The sequence below is a fragment of the Leptodactylus fuscus genome, chromosome 6, assembly GCF_031893055.1.
Source record: "Leptodactylus fuscus isolate aLepFus1 chromosome 6, aLepFus1.hap2, whole genome shotgun sequence".
NCBI lineage: Eukaryota > Metazoa > Chordata > Amphibia > Anura > Leptodactylidae > Leptodactylus > Leptodactylus fuscus.
Genome location: NC_134270.1, coordinates 170,247,776 through 170,263,944, shown reverse-complemented (window position 1 = coordinate 170,263,944; position 16,169 = coordinate 170,247,776). Strand labels below are relative to the sequence as shown.

The 16,169-nt window shown below is 42.2% G+C and overlaps 1 protein-coding gene across 1 annotated transcript; it reads left to right on the top strand.

Moving 5' to 3' along the window:
* Nucleotides 1–4,744: 4,744 nt before the first annotated feature.
* LOC142209838 (uncharacterized) lies at nucleotides 4,745–15,869 on the top strand. Its single transcript, XM_075278883.1, has 5 exons — nucleotides 4,745–4,892; nucleotides 10,286–10,405; nucleotides 11,896–12,042; nucleotides 13,053–13,193; nucleotides 15,585–15,869. The coding sequence occupies exons 1-5, from the start codon at nucleotides 4,844–4,846 to the stop codon at nucleotides 15,776–15,778; spliced, it is 651 nt and encodes a 216-aa protein (XP_075134984.1). The 5' UTR covers nucleotides 4,745–4,843; the 3' UTR covers nucleotides 15,779–15,869.
* The last annotated feature ends 300 nt before the right edge of the window (nucleotides 15,870–16,169 follow it).

The window sequence follows — 16,169 nt, the reverse complement described above, 5'->3', positions numbered from 1 at the left end:
GCCCATATAAATGTATTCATTTGTGAAGGCATCTGATGGAAAATGATTTTGGTTCTGGGAATAGGCAAAGATCTCAGGATCTTTGGAAGCCCATGAGATTCCAAAGGTTGTTAAATGATCTAGTTCTGGTATCGATTGAGGATTGAAGGACCGGAAGTGAAGACCTTCAGAAGGGAAAACCAATTCTTATCCAAGACATTGGATGCCCATTTTTGCCAACTAAATAGGAAAATTAGCTCTACGTTGCCCGATATCTCCTGGGATGTTCAATCCCAACATCTGAGACGTGTTTTCTTTTATAGTAAGATACTATAATAGATGTTCTCAGGACAGCAGTTAGGAGGAGCTTGTGATGTCTTCAGCAAAACCAAATCAAGCAGAATCCTAGTAGAGAGAGAACCCTCCATTAAACCAACAATACTTGTCCATTTTTTTGTTTCAAATCACCCCCTTTCCCTAAATCACATTTAACAATAACCAGAAAAAGACAAAAAAATTAGGTAAAAAATTACTATCCCATGGTTCCTGGGAACCAATGCAAAATCTGTATTAGAGTCCCCACTAACCATGTGTATTGGTATCTTCTGATGAGGAGAGGGCTTTGGGCCTTGTCAATCTCCATGGGATGGTAGTGATTGCTTCCTCTGCACCCTCCATTGGCCCCACCCTTCAACAGGGATATTGTCTGAGTGAAGAAGCTGCCATATGTCTACAAGTCACGCCTACACCAAGACCCAAACCAAGACTGATTCAGGTATCATACTGGACCCCTCTGATAACATTGTAACCTTTAACCTATAATGTGCACTGGGTGTAATAGAGAAGTTGTGCTATTTATCACAACCTGTCCACATAATGGACGACAGCCAGGCTTACATAAGATATCATGGGAGTAGAGAAGGTAGATAAAGAAAAAAGGTCAATATCAACATATGGCAAAATATAGTCACTTCCTTCAGGTGAATCTACTCTGGGAGGGCGAGACTACTGGAGAACTTTGACAAAATGTAATAAGTCTGTGATATATGTAGAGCAGTTATGTTGGATGTATGTGATGTAGTCAGTACAGCATAAGTAATGTAATGTATGTACACAGTGACTGTACCAGCAGAATAGTGAGCGCAGCTGTGGAGTATAATACAGGATAAGTAATGTAATGTATGTACACAGTGACTGTACAGCAGAATAGTGAGCGCAGCTCTGGAGTATAATACAGGATAAGTAATGTAATGTATGTACACAGTGACTGCACCAGCAGAATAGTGAGTGCAGCTCTGGAGTATAATACAGGATAAGTAATGTAATGTGTGTACACAGTGACTGCACCAGCAGAATAGTGAGCGCAGCTCTGGAGTATAATACAGGATAAGTAATGTAATTTATGTACACAGTGAGTGCACCAGCAGAATAGTGAGCGCAGCTCTGGAGTATAATACAGGATAAGTAATGTAATGTATGTACACAGTGAGTGCACCAGCAGAATAGTGAGCGCAGCTCTGGATTATAATACAGGATGTAACTCAGGATCAGTAAAGGATAAGTAATGTAATGTATGTACACAGTGACTGTACCAGCAGAATAGTGAGTGCAGCTCTGGAGTATAATACAGGATAAGTAATGTAATGTATGTACACAGTGACTGTACCAGCAGAATAGTGAGCGCAGCTCTGGAGTATAATACAGGATAAGTAATGTAATTTATGTACACAGTGAGTGCACCAGCAGAATAGTGAGCGCAGCTCTGGAGTATAATACAGGATAAGTAATGTAATGTATGTACACAGTGAGTGCACCAGCAGAATAGTGAGCGCAGCTCTGGATTATAATACAGGATGTAACTCAGGATCAGTAAAGGATAAGTAATGTAATGTATGTACACAGTGACTGTACCAGCAGAATAGTGAGTGCAGCTCTGGAGTATAATACAGGATAAGTAATGTAATGTATGTACACAGTGACTGCACCAGCAGAATAGTGAGCGCAGCTCTGGAGTATAATACAGGATAAGTAATGTATGTACACAGTGATTGCACCAGCAGAATAGTGAGCGCAGCTCTGGAGTATAATACAGGATAAGTAATGTAATGTATGTACACAGTGACTGTACCAGCAGAATAGTGAGCAAAGCTCTGGAGTATAATACAGGATAAGTAATGTAATGTATGTACACAGTGACTGTACCAGCAGAATAGTGAGTGCAGCTCTGGAGTATAATACAGGATAAGTAATGTAATGTATGTACACAGTGACTGCACCAGCAGAATAGTGAGCGCAGCTCTGGAGTATAATACAGGATAAGTAATGTAATGTATGTACACAGTGACTGCACCAGCAGAATAGTGAGCGCAGCTCTGGAGTATAATACAGGATAAGTAATGTAATGTATGTACACAGTGACTGCACCAGCAGAATAGTGAGCGCAGCTCTGGAGTATAATACAGAATAAATAATGTAATGTATGTACACAGTGACTGCACCAACAGAATAGTGAGTGCAGCTCTGGAGTATAATATAGGATAAGTAATGTAATGTATGTATACAGTGATTGTACCAGCAGAATAGTGAGCGTAGCTCTGGAGTATAATACAGGATAAGTAATGTAATGTATGTACACAGTGACTGCACCAGCAGAATAATGAGTGCAGCTCTGGAGTATAATACAGGATAAGTAATGTAATGTATGTACACAGTGACTGCACCAGCAGAATAATGAGTGCAGCTCTGGAGTATAATACAGGATAAGTAATGTAATTTATGTACACAGTGACTGCACCAGCAGAATAGTGAGCGCAGCTCTGGAGTATAATACAGAATAAATAATGTAATGTATGTACACAGTGACTGCACCAACAGAATAGTGAGTGCAGCTCTGGAGTATAATATAGGATAAGTAATGTAATGTATGTACACAGTGATTGTACCAGCAGAATAGTGAGCGCAGCTCTGGAGTATAATACAGGATAAGTAATGTAATGTATGTACACAGTGACTGCACCAGTAGAATAGTGAGTGCAGTTCTAGAGTATAATACAGGATATAACTCAGGATCAGTACAGGATAAGTAAAGTAATGTATGTACACAGTGACTGTACCAGCAGAATAGTGAGCGCAGCTCTAGAGTATAATACAGGATAAGTAATGTAATGTATGTACACAGTGACTGCACCAGCAGAATAGTGAGCGCAGCTCTGGAGTATAATACAGGATAAGTAATGTAATGTATGTACACAGTGACTGCACCAGCAGAATAGTGAGCGCAGCTCTGGAGTATAATACAGGATAAGTAATGTAATGTATGTACACAGTGACTGCACCAGTAGAATAGTGAGTGCAGTTCTAGAGTATAATACAGGATATAACTCAGGATCAGTACAGGATAAGTAATGTAATGTATGTACACAGTGACTGTACCAGCAGAATAGTGAGCGCAGCTCTGGGGTATAATACAGGATAAGTAATGTAATGTATATACACAGTGACTGTACCAGCAGAATAGTGAGCACAGCTCTGGAGTATAATACAGGATAAGTAATGTAATGTATGTACACAGTGACTGTACCAGCAGAATAGTGAGCACAGCTCTGAAGTATAATACAGGATAAGTAATGTAATGTTTGTACACAGTGACTGTACCAGCAGAATAGTGAGCACAGCTCTGGAGTATAATACAGGATAAGTAATGTAATGCATGTACACAGTGACTGTACCAGCAGAATAGTGAGTGCAGCTCTGGATTATAATATAGGATAAGTAATGTAATGTATGTACACAGTGACTGCACCAGCAGAATAGTGAGTTCAGCTCTGGAGTATAATACAGGATAAGTAATGTAATGTATGTACACAGTGACTGTACCAGCAGAATAGTGAGTGCAGCTCTGGAGTATAATACAGGATAAGTAATGTAATGTATGTACACAGTGATTACACCAGCGGAATAGTGAGCGCAGCTCTGGAGTATAATACAGGATAAGTAATGTAATGTTTGTACACAGTGACTGTACCAGCAGAATAGTGAGTACAGCTCTGGAGTATAATACAGGATAAGTAATGTAATGTATGTACACAGTGACTGTACCAGCAGAATAGTGAGCACAGCTCTGGAGTATAATACAGGATAAGTAATGTAATGTATGTACACAGTGACTGTACCAGCAGAATAGTGAGCACAGCTCTGGAGTATAATACAGGATAAGTAATGTAATGTATGTACACAGTGACTGCACCAGCAGAATAGTGAGCGCAGCTCTGGAGTAGAATACAGGATAAGTAATGTAATGTATGTACACAGTGACTGCACCAGCAGAATAGTGAGCGCAGCTCTGGAGTATAATACAGGATAAGTAATGTAATGTATGTACACAGTGACTGTACCAGCAGAATAGTGAGTGCAGCTCTGGAGTATAATACAGGATAAGTAATGTAATGTATGTACACAGTGACTGTACAGCAGAATAGTGAGCGCAGCTCTGGAGTATAATACAGGATAAGTAATGTAATGTATGTACATAGTGACTGCACCAGCAGAATAGTGAGCGCAGCTATGTAGTATAATACAGGATGTAACTCAGGATCAGTACAGGATAAGTAATGTATGTATGTACACAGCACACAAACGAAAATCTTTTTTATCCTGATTCCCAGAAGTGACACGTAGTGTGCTGATTCTTGCCGGCTATAGAGGTAATATGGGCGTATTTCTGATACGTGTAGAGAGTTTGGCTGCCCCTTTATCAGTACCTGCCCTGCCTGCCCTATAATAGCTCAGTAATTAATAGAGGAGATTTCCATTCGAGTTTACCTGTGATAGGTGTCACATACAGCAGAGAACTCCAGAAATAATAATGAAGCTCCTGGGAATCCTTCTCCTTCTGTCCGCCCTGGCTGCAACAGGTAAGATGGGACAAAGACTCCTTCTTAAACTGTATGATTTTATATTATTCTTATCTCGGTATATATTTCTCTGGACATTATATGGTCTTCATGATATGATTTCTTATGTATATGTGAAGATAAATGGTTTCCAGCTTGGACTTTGCAATTGGGAAATTTTGTAGGTTCTTGCATGACTTGTCATGTTATTGGGTTAGCCATAACAATAAAACCAAGGTGAGGGGTCGTCTGTTGACAATGGTGAGATATATTCTTCAACATGTGATCAGTTGAGGTTTTGAAAGCAATACAATTGGGCAAGCGTAAAGATCTGAAAGACTCCGATAAGGTCCAAATTGTGACGACTAGACGGGTGGCTGGGGGCAACTTCAGCAGGTTGGTCTTGTAGGGTGATCCAGTGGTGAACTGGGGACAAGGTCATGGGCACCCCAGATTCATTGATGTGCATGGGAAGTAAAGGCAAGCCCATCAGGTCCGATCCCACAAAAGAGCTTCTGTATTACAAATTATCTCCGTCCCACCTGAGTCAATTTTGGCCCTTCTATGCCCCATTTGGATCTTTCGAGTCCCATTTTTCAAAGTGTCACTTTATATGATAATAAGCTTGAAAACTTGAACTTACCAAAGTCATTTTCAGATTCTTTTTCAAGACACTTAATGTTAGTGGCAAATTTTGGTCAATCAATATGCTTTGTGCATTTTTATAAAAGACCAACCCAAAACAAAAAAAGGGAACTTGGACCCAAAGAAATATAAAAATGCAAAAATGATTAAGTAATAATAAATAATGGAATCAACAAACAAAAATAGACACAAAAAGACTCACATAGAAAAGGAGAAGTAAAAACCACAACGACATTGGACAATAGTGAAGATGCAAATAGTGCGGGGTAAAGGTGTAACAAACTCACATCAAAGTCACAACAATAATATCCAGAGCAAGCTGTGGCTTCTAATATACAAAAAAAATATCTAATAATCGAATATCTATTGCATAAATAACAGAAAATTCAAGTCGATAGATATAAAAAGAGAAATATCTAAAATTAATGTAGCAAAAAAATACAATAGACCCAAAATTAATAATAGAATGTGAAATAATAAAAAAAAAAATAACCCAAAAAGTCACAGGATATAGCAAATGAAACATGTTTCCTGTAGACGATGTAGATGATTTTTTTTTTTCTTTTTTAAATATTTACAAAATTTTCTATCCTCATATTACTTATGGTGCACGTTTGTTTGGATTTCGGTGGTCATAGAGTACCTTAAACGGAGGCCCCTTTTTTGTCTATGTCAGTCAAGGTAGTTGTAGGTTGAACTGTACATTCATAAAACAATCAGAAATTTGGTGAAAAAATTTGACAAAATTAAAATTTTCAAAATTGGAACAGTCACAGTAACCAAATTAGATAGCAATTTTTTTTTTTTTTTTTTTACCAAATCTCTGTTTTATGTTGGGCATATTTTTGAAATTTTCTAATTTTTTAGGACATTATAAGACCTACAAATTTACAAACCTTTTTCAGAATAAAAAAGACAACGTAGTTCATGTAGCCGGCCCTTATATTATAATCCTTCTTATCTTAGGAAACTTTGCAATAGTAGGCCTTATGGCGACGATAGGGAATACAGAGACTTAAACCGGGATTTTGTTGAATGGTGCCAGCAGAACCAGCTCAGGATTAATACTGGGAAGACCAAGGAGATGGTGGTGGACTTTAGTAAACGGAAAAGTGCTCTGACCCTGGTGGAAATCCAAGGAACATGTATTGAGATAGTCAGGACCTATAAGTATCTGGGTGTGCTCCTCAATAATAAACTAGACTGGGCTGATCACCTGGAGGCGCTGCACAGAAAGGGCCACAGCAGGCTCTACCTGCTCAGGAGGCTGAGGGCCTTCGGAGTCCAGGTGACACTTCTTAGGGCCTTCTTCAACTCTGTGGTTGCCTCAGCCATCTTTTTTCGGTGTGGCCTGCTGGGGGAGCAGTATATCAACCAGGGACAGAAATAGACTTGACAGGCTGATCAGGAGGGCCAGCTCTGTCCTGGGGAGCCCCCTGGACCCAGTACAGGTGGTGGGTGACAGAAGGATACTGTCCGTGGTGACCTCCATGCGGGAGAACAAATCCCACCCCATGTATGGGACCCTGATGGGACTTGGCAGCACTGTAAGCGACCATCTGCTTCACCCCAAGTGTGAGAAGGAGCTATCGCAGGTCCTTCCTTCCAACCACAACCAGGCTGTATAATCTACATCAGACCAAGCGAAGACACTCCGCACAGAGAACTAATGATTATGATTATGAAGTCTTCCTTCTTTCTTCTTCTGTTCCTTAGCTGCTATGGACTCCTAGTATATCTTCTCTTCTCAGCATATGTGTGTCTACCTGTATTACTATGCTGCTGTAACATACTGAAATTTTCCCACTGTAGGACTATTAAAGGATTATCTAATCTTATCTTATACCTTTAACATCTTTAAAAGGACATTCTTGGCATTGGCTGAAATATTTGCAACAAAATCTGCAAAAAAAGCTTCATTTCCACAACGTGGGACTTCAGCCTTACACTGGATTGATAGGTGTATGTACACGCCCTGAGAGCAAATAAAAAAATGAACCAGGGTTAAGACAAAAAGCCTCCAACGCATCCAGGTTTTTCCCACAGAGCTTTTCAAAGAAAGTACACAGTCTGCATTATATCTGTAGGGAAACCACCAGCATTCCCATAGGAAAAATTGATATGTTCCAATTTCTAACAGTTTTGGAAATTGCAACGTTTCTACTGTGTGTATTTTTCTGCAATGTGTGGATGTGATTTGGAGTGATTGTAAAGTGCAGCGTTATTTGCCAAACCGTGGCGCTTACACCATGTGGCGCCCCAGCCTTAAGCAGGTTATACTGGGTACAGTAACATTACACACATGGTGTATACTGATTTTAGAGCACAGAGCAAGGCTCAGAAAGGAAGTGGTGGGGTTTTTTTGAGTGCAGATTTAGGGGAATTGGTTTTGGACGCCATGTAGCTTTTGCACCACCACAGAATTTACCAAGGAGTAACCCTATTTTGGAAACTGTACCCCTGCTCAAAAAGGTCCATGTGCAGGCCCATCTGAAGTTTGCCAATGAACATCTGGATGATTCTGAGAGAGATTGGGAGACGGTGCAGTGGTCAGGTGAGACAAATATTGAACTCTTTGGCATTGACTCATCTCGCCATGTTTGGAGGAAGAGCCTATGACCCAAAGAACACCGTCCCCATTGCCAAGCATGGAGGGGGAAACATTATATTTTGGGGTTGTTTCTCTGCTAAGGGCACAGGACTACTTCACCTCATCAATTAGAGAATGGATGGAGCCAGGTATCGTAAAATCCTGAGTGACAACCTCCTTCTCACCGCCAGGACATTAAAAATGGGTCATGGCTGGGTCTTCTAGCAAGCCAATGACCCAAAACATACAGCCAAGGCAACAAAGGAGCGGCTCAAAGAGAAGCACATTAAGGTCATGGAGCGGCCTAGCCAGTCTACAGACCGTAATCCCATAGAAAACTTATGGAGCGAGCTGAAGCTCCGAGTTGCAAAGCGAGAACCCCAAAATCTTAATGATTTAGAGATGATCTGCAACGAGGATTGGACCAAAATTCCTCCTGACATGTCGCAACCTTCATCATCAACTACAAAAAAGTCTGACTGCTGTGCGCGCCAACAAGGGTTTTGCCACCAAGTATTAAGTCTTGTTTGCCAGAGGGGTCACATACTTATTTCCTTCACTGTATTAAAAAGGGAAACCCATAGGAAAGAAAAAACAAACCCACAAAAAGAAACAAAACTAAGAAGGTTACTGCAAACCCAATTTTTGTCTGGGTCATACGTAGTATAGTCAATTTAGCAGTGTACTGTCCCTTTAAAGCGCTCTCAGCAACAGCAGCAGCTAACCTTGTGATGTTCCCTGGTGCTTTTGACTTCGCGTTGACTTCACAGCGGTATTTCAATGTGGTGTTTGTAATATGTGACCACTTCCAAATAACAACCGACGCATTTCTAGACTGCTTTCTAAAGCCAGTCTTTCATGAGAGGTGCTTAAACCAACGAGAGGATCTAGTAATATGGCACTGTCATTAGGGTTGAGCGATTGGGATCGGAAAAGATCGAATCTCGATCGGTGATTGAGTAAATTTCATGGGTTCGATCCCGCCTAAAATAGATCAGGAATGGAATTCTGATCCTAATCGCTCAACTTACCTGCACAGATCCACTGCCGCTGTCGCTCCCAGTTCTTCTCGGTCGGTTTTGTCTCATTTATAGGACTTCAGAGTGCCATGCGTGCCCCTGCCTCCCAAGTAAGTGTTACAGACCTAGGAAGAAGGTGGGTCTTGTGGCTTAGGAGCATGTGGGAGGGTACTGGGAGGGGAGACGTGAGTGATGCACTCACGTCTCCCCGCCCTGTACCCACCCACACTCTCCTAAGCCACAACAAGGCACGCACGCACCGTGCTCTGAAGGCCTGTAAATGAGAGAGAAGAGGAGCGAGAACAACGAGGAGCGGCAGCGATCTGTGCAAGTAAGTGGGGGAACTAAGTAGCCAGAGGATTTTTTTTTTTAATCACTACACAGCGTGGAGTCTACAAATGAAAGCGTTCAATTTTTGGACTCGATGCTGTGTAGTGAATAGGATCATTTTTAAAATCCGATCTTCGATTATTAAAAAAATCCAATTGACTTGCATTAGAATCAGAATTGGGATCGGGATCGAATGGAAAATGATCAGAAATCGGATTTTAAAAACGATCCTGAAATCTCAAAATCGGCTCAGCCCTACTTTTCATGCTTAAATTGCTGCCAAGACCTCTCGCCCCTCCCTCACCACTGATGTGGCCGCAAGAAGAAGGGGGCGTCTGGCACTTTTAAGAATACCCTGCCTCCCTGAACAAAAAAAGCTGTTAATTATGTAAAAAAAAAATTATGGCTTTTGACATGTGACAATGGAAAACTAAAACAAGTATGGCATCTTTAAAGGGGTTGAAATAATTTCATAACCTATTCATAGGACACTTTGACTCTGAGCAAAGCAGTAGACAGCAAGCGCGTGACACAGTTCAGCCGCCCTTTCCACTACTTGGTTCCGGGGACGTTGCAGTGAATAGGATTCTGGTTAATCCAATCCACACATTGCAAAAAAAAAAAAAAAAAAAATCTGCAGTGGAAAAGCTGTGTTTTTGCAAATGTCATATCAATTCTAACCACGGAAACACTGGCGTTTTCTGTCTAGGTATAATATTTGCAGAAAGTGCACAGAGGAAAACACAACGTGGGGCCTTAACATGCTAAGAATGGGGATACCAGCATTAAATAAGGCGAACATTAACCCCGTATTGTCTCTTATCTTTTAGGTTATTCTCTTACTTGCAAAACCTGCGCGCTTTCAACAAATGACACGAAATGTGATGGGCCGACAATGACCTGCCAGTCTGATGACTCCTGTGTGTTTGCTTATACCAAAGTGACCATAGGTACGGGTGTATAAATTATTATTGGGTACTACTGTATTCATCATGGAAACAAAGCAATGACTCCATTATCTTCAGCAATAAACAGCACTGAGTGCAGCGAAGCTTGTAATTGAGCTAGAGAGTCATAGGAGTAGGAGAATTAGAACAAAGTTTAGTCGGATTTAATGAATTACAGGCAGATAGTGGTAGAAATCATAGATAGGAGTGAGGGAGGATATCTGTGCTGTGTGAGGCACACTGCTACCATTCAGCCAGACGTGTCCATCATATTACACCCTGCTACAGTTGCCTAGTGCCTACCAGCACTGCCACCACTCAGACATGTCCTGCGGCACAGTCCATCATATTAGTCCCTGCTGAACTGCCACACGTTGCTGCAGTTCTCTAGTCCCTTCCATCACTGCCATCACTCAGACAAGTCCTGCGGTCTTGTCCACCATCACATTCCACTATACCACACTATTGGTTCCACAGTCCATAGTCCCACAGTTGCCCTGAGAGTATTCTACAATATGATTTAAGCCAATTTAAAGTGTGATTAAGACAGAACTTTGACCCGGAACTAATAATGGACCTGAGAAACCCGAACCTGAAACTAAAGGAACCTTGAGAGGTTTGCCCAGATCTAGTCACTCTTTACAATTTATAAGGGGTCACAGCAAAAATTTAAATACGCTGCAGTAATTTGAGGTCCTATGCACCCCCCTATGGAAAGCAGAAACGGAATTGTGAAACAATAGGGCCAATCAGACCCAGAAGTGCTTCAGGCTCAGACACTAAGGGTCTGTTCACCACCGCCGGCATTTTTGCCAAGGTCTAGCCGTGATGGGATGCCCATGCAATTCCGTCGTGGCATCCGCTCCTGATTAAGCCCGGATGAATGGGCCTAATCAGGAGGGAATATCGAGACGTGGACCACGGCAAAATGGAGCAGGACGTTTCTTTTTTCTGTTGCGACCTCTGCCTCCTATTGACAACAATGGGAAGCAAATTCCGGGAGGGGGCGAAATCAACCCCCAAATCGGCGGCAAATTCCTCCATATGAACAGACCCTAAGCGTTAACTACATGCTCAGTGTGATGTAATAGTATGTGTCATACAATTGGGTGGGATTCAGAGCTCCAATCAGTGGCAGCCAGAGTCGGAGCTCAGAATCACACCCCTTTGTCTGCTCCTGCCTGACACCGCCCCCCTGACGTCTAAATTTATAGAGTCTAAATAGCATTTCAGGCACCAAAACCAACAGCATTGATTGTCCAGCAACAGTAGGGTCTACAGAAAAAAATTTCAAGTGTTTCAGAATCAGTAGCTATTAATGAATGTATCAGAAAAAGTGATCTCTGATGTCTTTAGAGAGGAGATTTCTCAGGACAGATTTGGATCAGGGGTGGACATTGCTTTACGCTGAGGGACATGGTGTAGTAGCCATGGGGCCAGTGACCAATGTATCTGTCATGTACTAATGATGGACTTTCTTCTCTTGTACACAGGAGACAAAGTCACCAACCAATACACCGCCACATGTGGAAAAAAAAAACACTGCAATATCAAGGGCAGCCTGACCTTCGACACCGGCAGCGTACTGATGGCAACGTCCTGCTGCGACAAAGATAACTGCACCACATCTTTTCCTGCCTGTATGTTTTTGGAAAATACTACATATCCTCTCAATATCGTCCAGATTTTCACTCATGTTATTGCCAGTCCTGCCGAACCCAATGTCAGCTCATTGAAATAATACACTATTACTGCCCCAAATATTTCAGCCACTAGGTGGTGCTATGGAACACGGTGCAATACTTTGTGGCCAGTGTTTTTACGACACATTTCCCTGTACCAACACCCAAGGTGGTCAAATATGGAAGAAATGTCATTGTGGAGAGTACACCATTGGGCAAATGTGAGGGGTACTGTACCCCGTACCCCCAGACTCATTTCTAGTGATATTGAAGACTGGAGAGAAGGAAGGTCTTGATATTAGCAACCCCTACTGTGTAGGGGCTAGTTCACACGGGGGCAAGGAGGCGGATTTTGACACAAAATCCGCCTCCATATAATGGTGGTCTATGGAACACAACATGCCACTACTGGAAAAAAGGAGTGAGTTGCCCTTTCTTCAGGCGGATTCCTGGCCTGGTGGCAGCAATCTCCAGAGTTGGCCCATCCATTTGGGAAGCCGTGACCACGACGGTCGTGGCAGGCGGGTTTAGACCCGAGAGTGACGAGGCTCCCCGCGTATCTCTCATGCCAAAAAAAATCCACCCCATCGACCCCCGTGTGAACGAACCCTAAGGGTAATGGTTCAAAGCTAGTAGTGGAAGTGGCTCCAAAGTTGAAATCATTCTGGCTGCAGCCACCACTAGGTGGATCCGTCTAATAATCAGTATGCAGAAAGCTCATGAGCTCCCCTAGTGGTGACTTCAGGCAGATAGCATTTTATCATTTAACTTCATGCTGGTGTTTGGAGATTATGCTTATGAATTTATTAAGACGTTTGAGATTCTAATTTAAAAAAAAAAAAAAAATCAAAAAAATTTGTCCCAATTGTCAGCCATATGGATGATTCTGTTTTACATTTTGGACATATTTTAAACCAATGAGACAAATGTATTAAAATTTTAATTCCATTTAATTTCCATTTTGCAAGTTCCAACTCTAAGTACAAAAGTGAATAACCGGACATGTGACACCTGCGAAACTGACAAATTCGAGGAGTGCTTTTCATTAAAGAAACAAACCTGCACCGGAGAGGAGACTGAGTGCGGCCACACCAAAATTAAGCTATCTGGTAAACTTTATGATATTTTGTTGTCCTTCTAGACACTGTAATGTAACGTGACAACTGCTGCCCCCTGTGGGGAATGGGTGTTTTTTCAAAAAGGGAAATTTGCAATCTGAAGACAATGCAACCCACCACATGGAGAAACATGAGTTGCCCCTGGGGTGGAGCCGATCTTGACTTCTCAGGACCGATTTTGAAATCCGATTTCCGATCATTTTTCATTCGAACCCGATCTCGATCCCAATTCCGATCCCAATGCAAGTCAATGGGATTTTTTTACTAATCGGATTTTAAAAACAATCCTATTCACTATACAGCATGGAATCTAACAATTGAACGCTTTAATTGTTAGAATCCACACTGTGTAGTGATTTTTTTTTAATCCTCTGGCTACTTAGTCCCCCTGGTGTCCACTTACCTGCAGAGATGGCTGGTCTGGTGCCCGGTGTTCTCGTTCTTCTTCGCCTCGCTGCCCCCTGCCTTCCAGGTTAGGAGAGTGTGGGCGGGTTAGGAGAGTGTGGGCAGGTACTGGGAGGCGAGACATCACGTCTCCCCGCCCTGTACCCGCCCACACTCTGCTAAGCCACAATCCCCGCCTTCTTCCTAGCTTTTTAACGGGAGGCAGTGAGGCGAAGAAGAACGAGAATACCAGGCACCGGACCAGCTATCTCTGCAGGTAAGTAGCTACTAGAGATGTTAGCTAGTCTCCCATTAGAATGAATGGACGCAGCCGGCGCGCAGGGAGTTAAGGCTGTGTGCAGGCTGCTTCCATTCATTTCTATGGAACCGCAGCGAGACTTCACACTGAGCGTATACTTAGTGTGAAGGGTAACATTGTGAGCTTTTCCCACAATGTTTGGCCAGTAACAAAGCATTGTGGGAAATAATCACCAATCTCGATCCCACCTTAAAAGATCAAGTTCGGAATTCCAATTGCAATCGTGAAATTTTCTCAATCGACGATCGGAATCCGATCTTTTTCGAACACGATCGTTCAACCCTAGTTGCCCCCACGCAAGTAATAAAGGAGCCCAACTTTGACTACATGTTGAACTTCCACTGTGATGGTAGTTTAACTATTTAGGAACCATATTAAGTGGTTTACAGAGAGACTCCAGGGCCGAATCGGTCAATAGATTCTATGGTAGTCCCATGATGTACCAATGACCTCCAGGCCTACCATGCACAGAAACCAAGGGGCCTCTAATAGGCTGGCATGGTGAAACCTTTCAAAAATGTTTTGCTCATTTTTGTTTATCCAATTCAAAACAGAATTGAGAGGAATCAAAAAGTTGTATCCCAAATTAATACCAATAAAAACTCACCGAAAAACAAGTACTACATTGTCTTTTATCCATTGCAATATAAGAATTGTTGATTACCCAAATTTGTTGACCCATCTATGCATTGGCTACCAGTGAGCGCGGAGTCTCTGTTGTGGATTCATGTCCACGTGGTTTTTTTCTCTACCGAAAAAAATCAAGGGTCTCATTTATCTAGCCGTAAACCTGAGAACAGCTTTAATTTCTTAGGGTAAGTTCACACTGGGTTTTTTGGATCGGAACCTGAGGCAGCCTCTGAAATCCGGGTAGCCGCGACTGCACTGGCATCCAGCCGTGCACTCCGCTCTAGATTAGGCCCAATGAATGGGCCTAGTCCGGAGGAGGTTGTGTCTTCAGGCCAAATCGCGAGGCGAAACAAACTGAAGAATGAGCACCTCACTTCTTTTTCCGGGAGCTGGCAAGATTTCAATGGGAGCTTTTTGGTCAGGATTTTGAGGCAAATACGGCCTTAAAATCTTGATAAATGAAACTCCGTGTGAACTTAGGCCCTGTTCACTCGGGGAAAGAGGGGGTGGATTATGGCGCTGAATCCACGTCATAGCCAGCCCCCTCACAATGGATGTCTATGAAGACCGCAAGTTTACTTTTTTCTGTGAGCGGCAAGAAACGAGCTGCCCTTTCTTCAGGCCCATTCATTTGAGCTTACTCCGGAAAGGGAAACCACAACTGTCAGAATCCACGACAGTCGTCGCAGGCGCATTTTGGCCTGAGAGTGACACGGCTTCCCGCGTCAGTCTCGGGGCCAAAATCCACCAATCCTCTCCCTGTGTGAATGGAGCCTTTCCCTTAAAGTGCTCTAGACAATGAAAGCCGACATAGCCAATGGAGACAGGAACCATTGGCTCCATCCACTATGAAGTGGTCCTATTGGGCTACTACAGTGTACCGGTGGGGTGAAAGGTTTGGCTCACATAAATCTAACATTGATGATCTATTTCAAGAATAATTTTTTTTAAAAGGTCCCAAAAAAATTATTTTTTGGATTTAGATGAGTTTTTTCAGGACAATGACATGTTTTTGGGTGATCGTTTACCGATATTCTTTTTCCTCCCAGGTAAACAGACACTAAAAGACTATATGCGAGGCTGCGCCACCAAATCCTTCTGTGACGTACTTGGCAACCAATATAATGACATCGATGGGTTGAAAATGGATCTGAAGACATTTTGTAGAGACGGAGCCGCCGACCTACGAGTTGGATATTTAGTTGTCGTAGTTGCAGCCGTGCTGACCAAATTCATGATTTAAAGGATGCAAAAATTACAGGGGTTTCCCGTGGGCATAAAAATATATAAATTTGTACACAATTCAAAGTTAAAACGGCAACAGGAGCCTACGGGAGCCGGAAAGACAAAAACGTTCTATAGTGATCCAGATGTCGTCTGGGGAGTATAAGGTTTTATTAAAACAAAAACATTGTGAAATTTTTGAGTCTTTCATTTTTTTTAAATATTGCCAAAATGAAGCTTATTATAAATGTGCCTTAAATATATACGGCAATGAAAAAGTGGGTTTGGGTGATGGTCTCCTGGCTGGTGGATGGTATGCGTCGTAACGTACAATAACGTAGCAGGAGCCCTTGTGAATTTTTGGAATTTGTGGAAGCATTTTAGTTTCCAATAAAACATTCAGGCTCAGA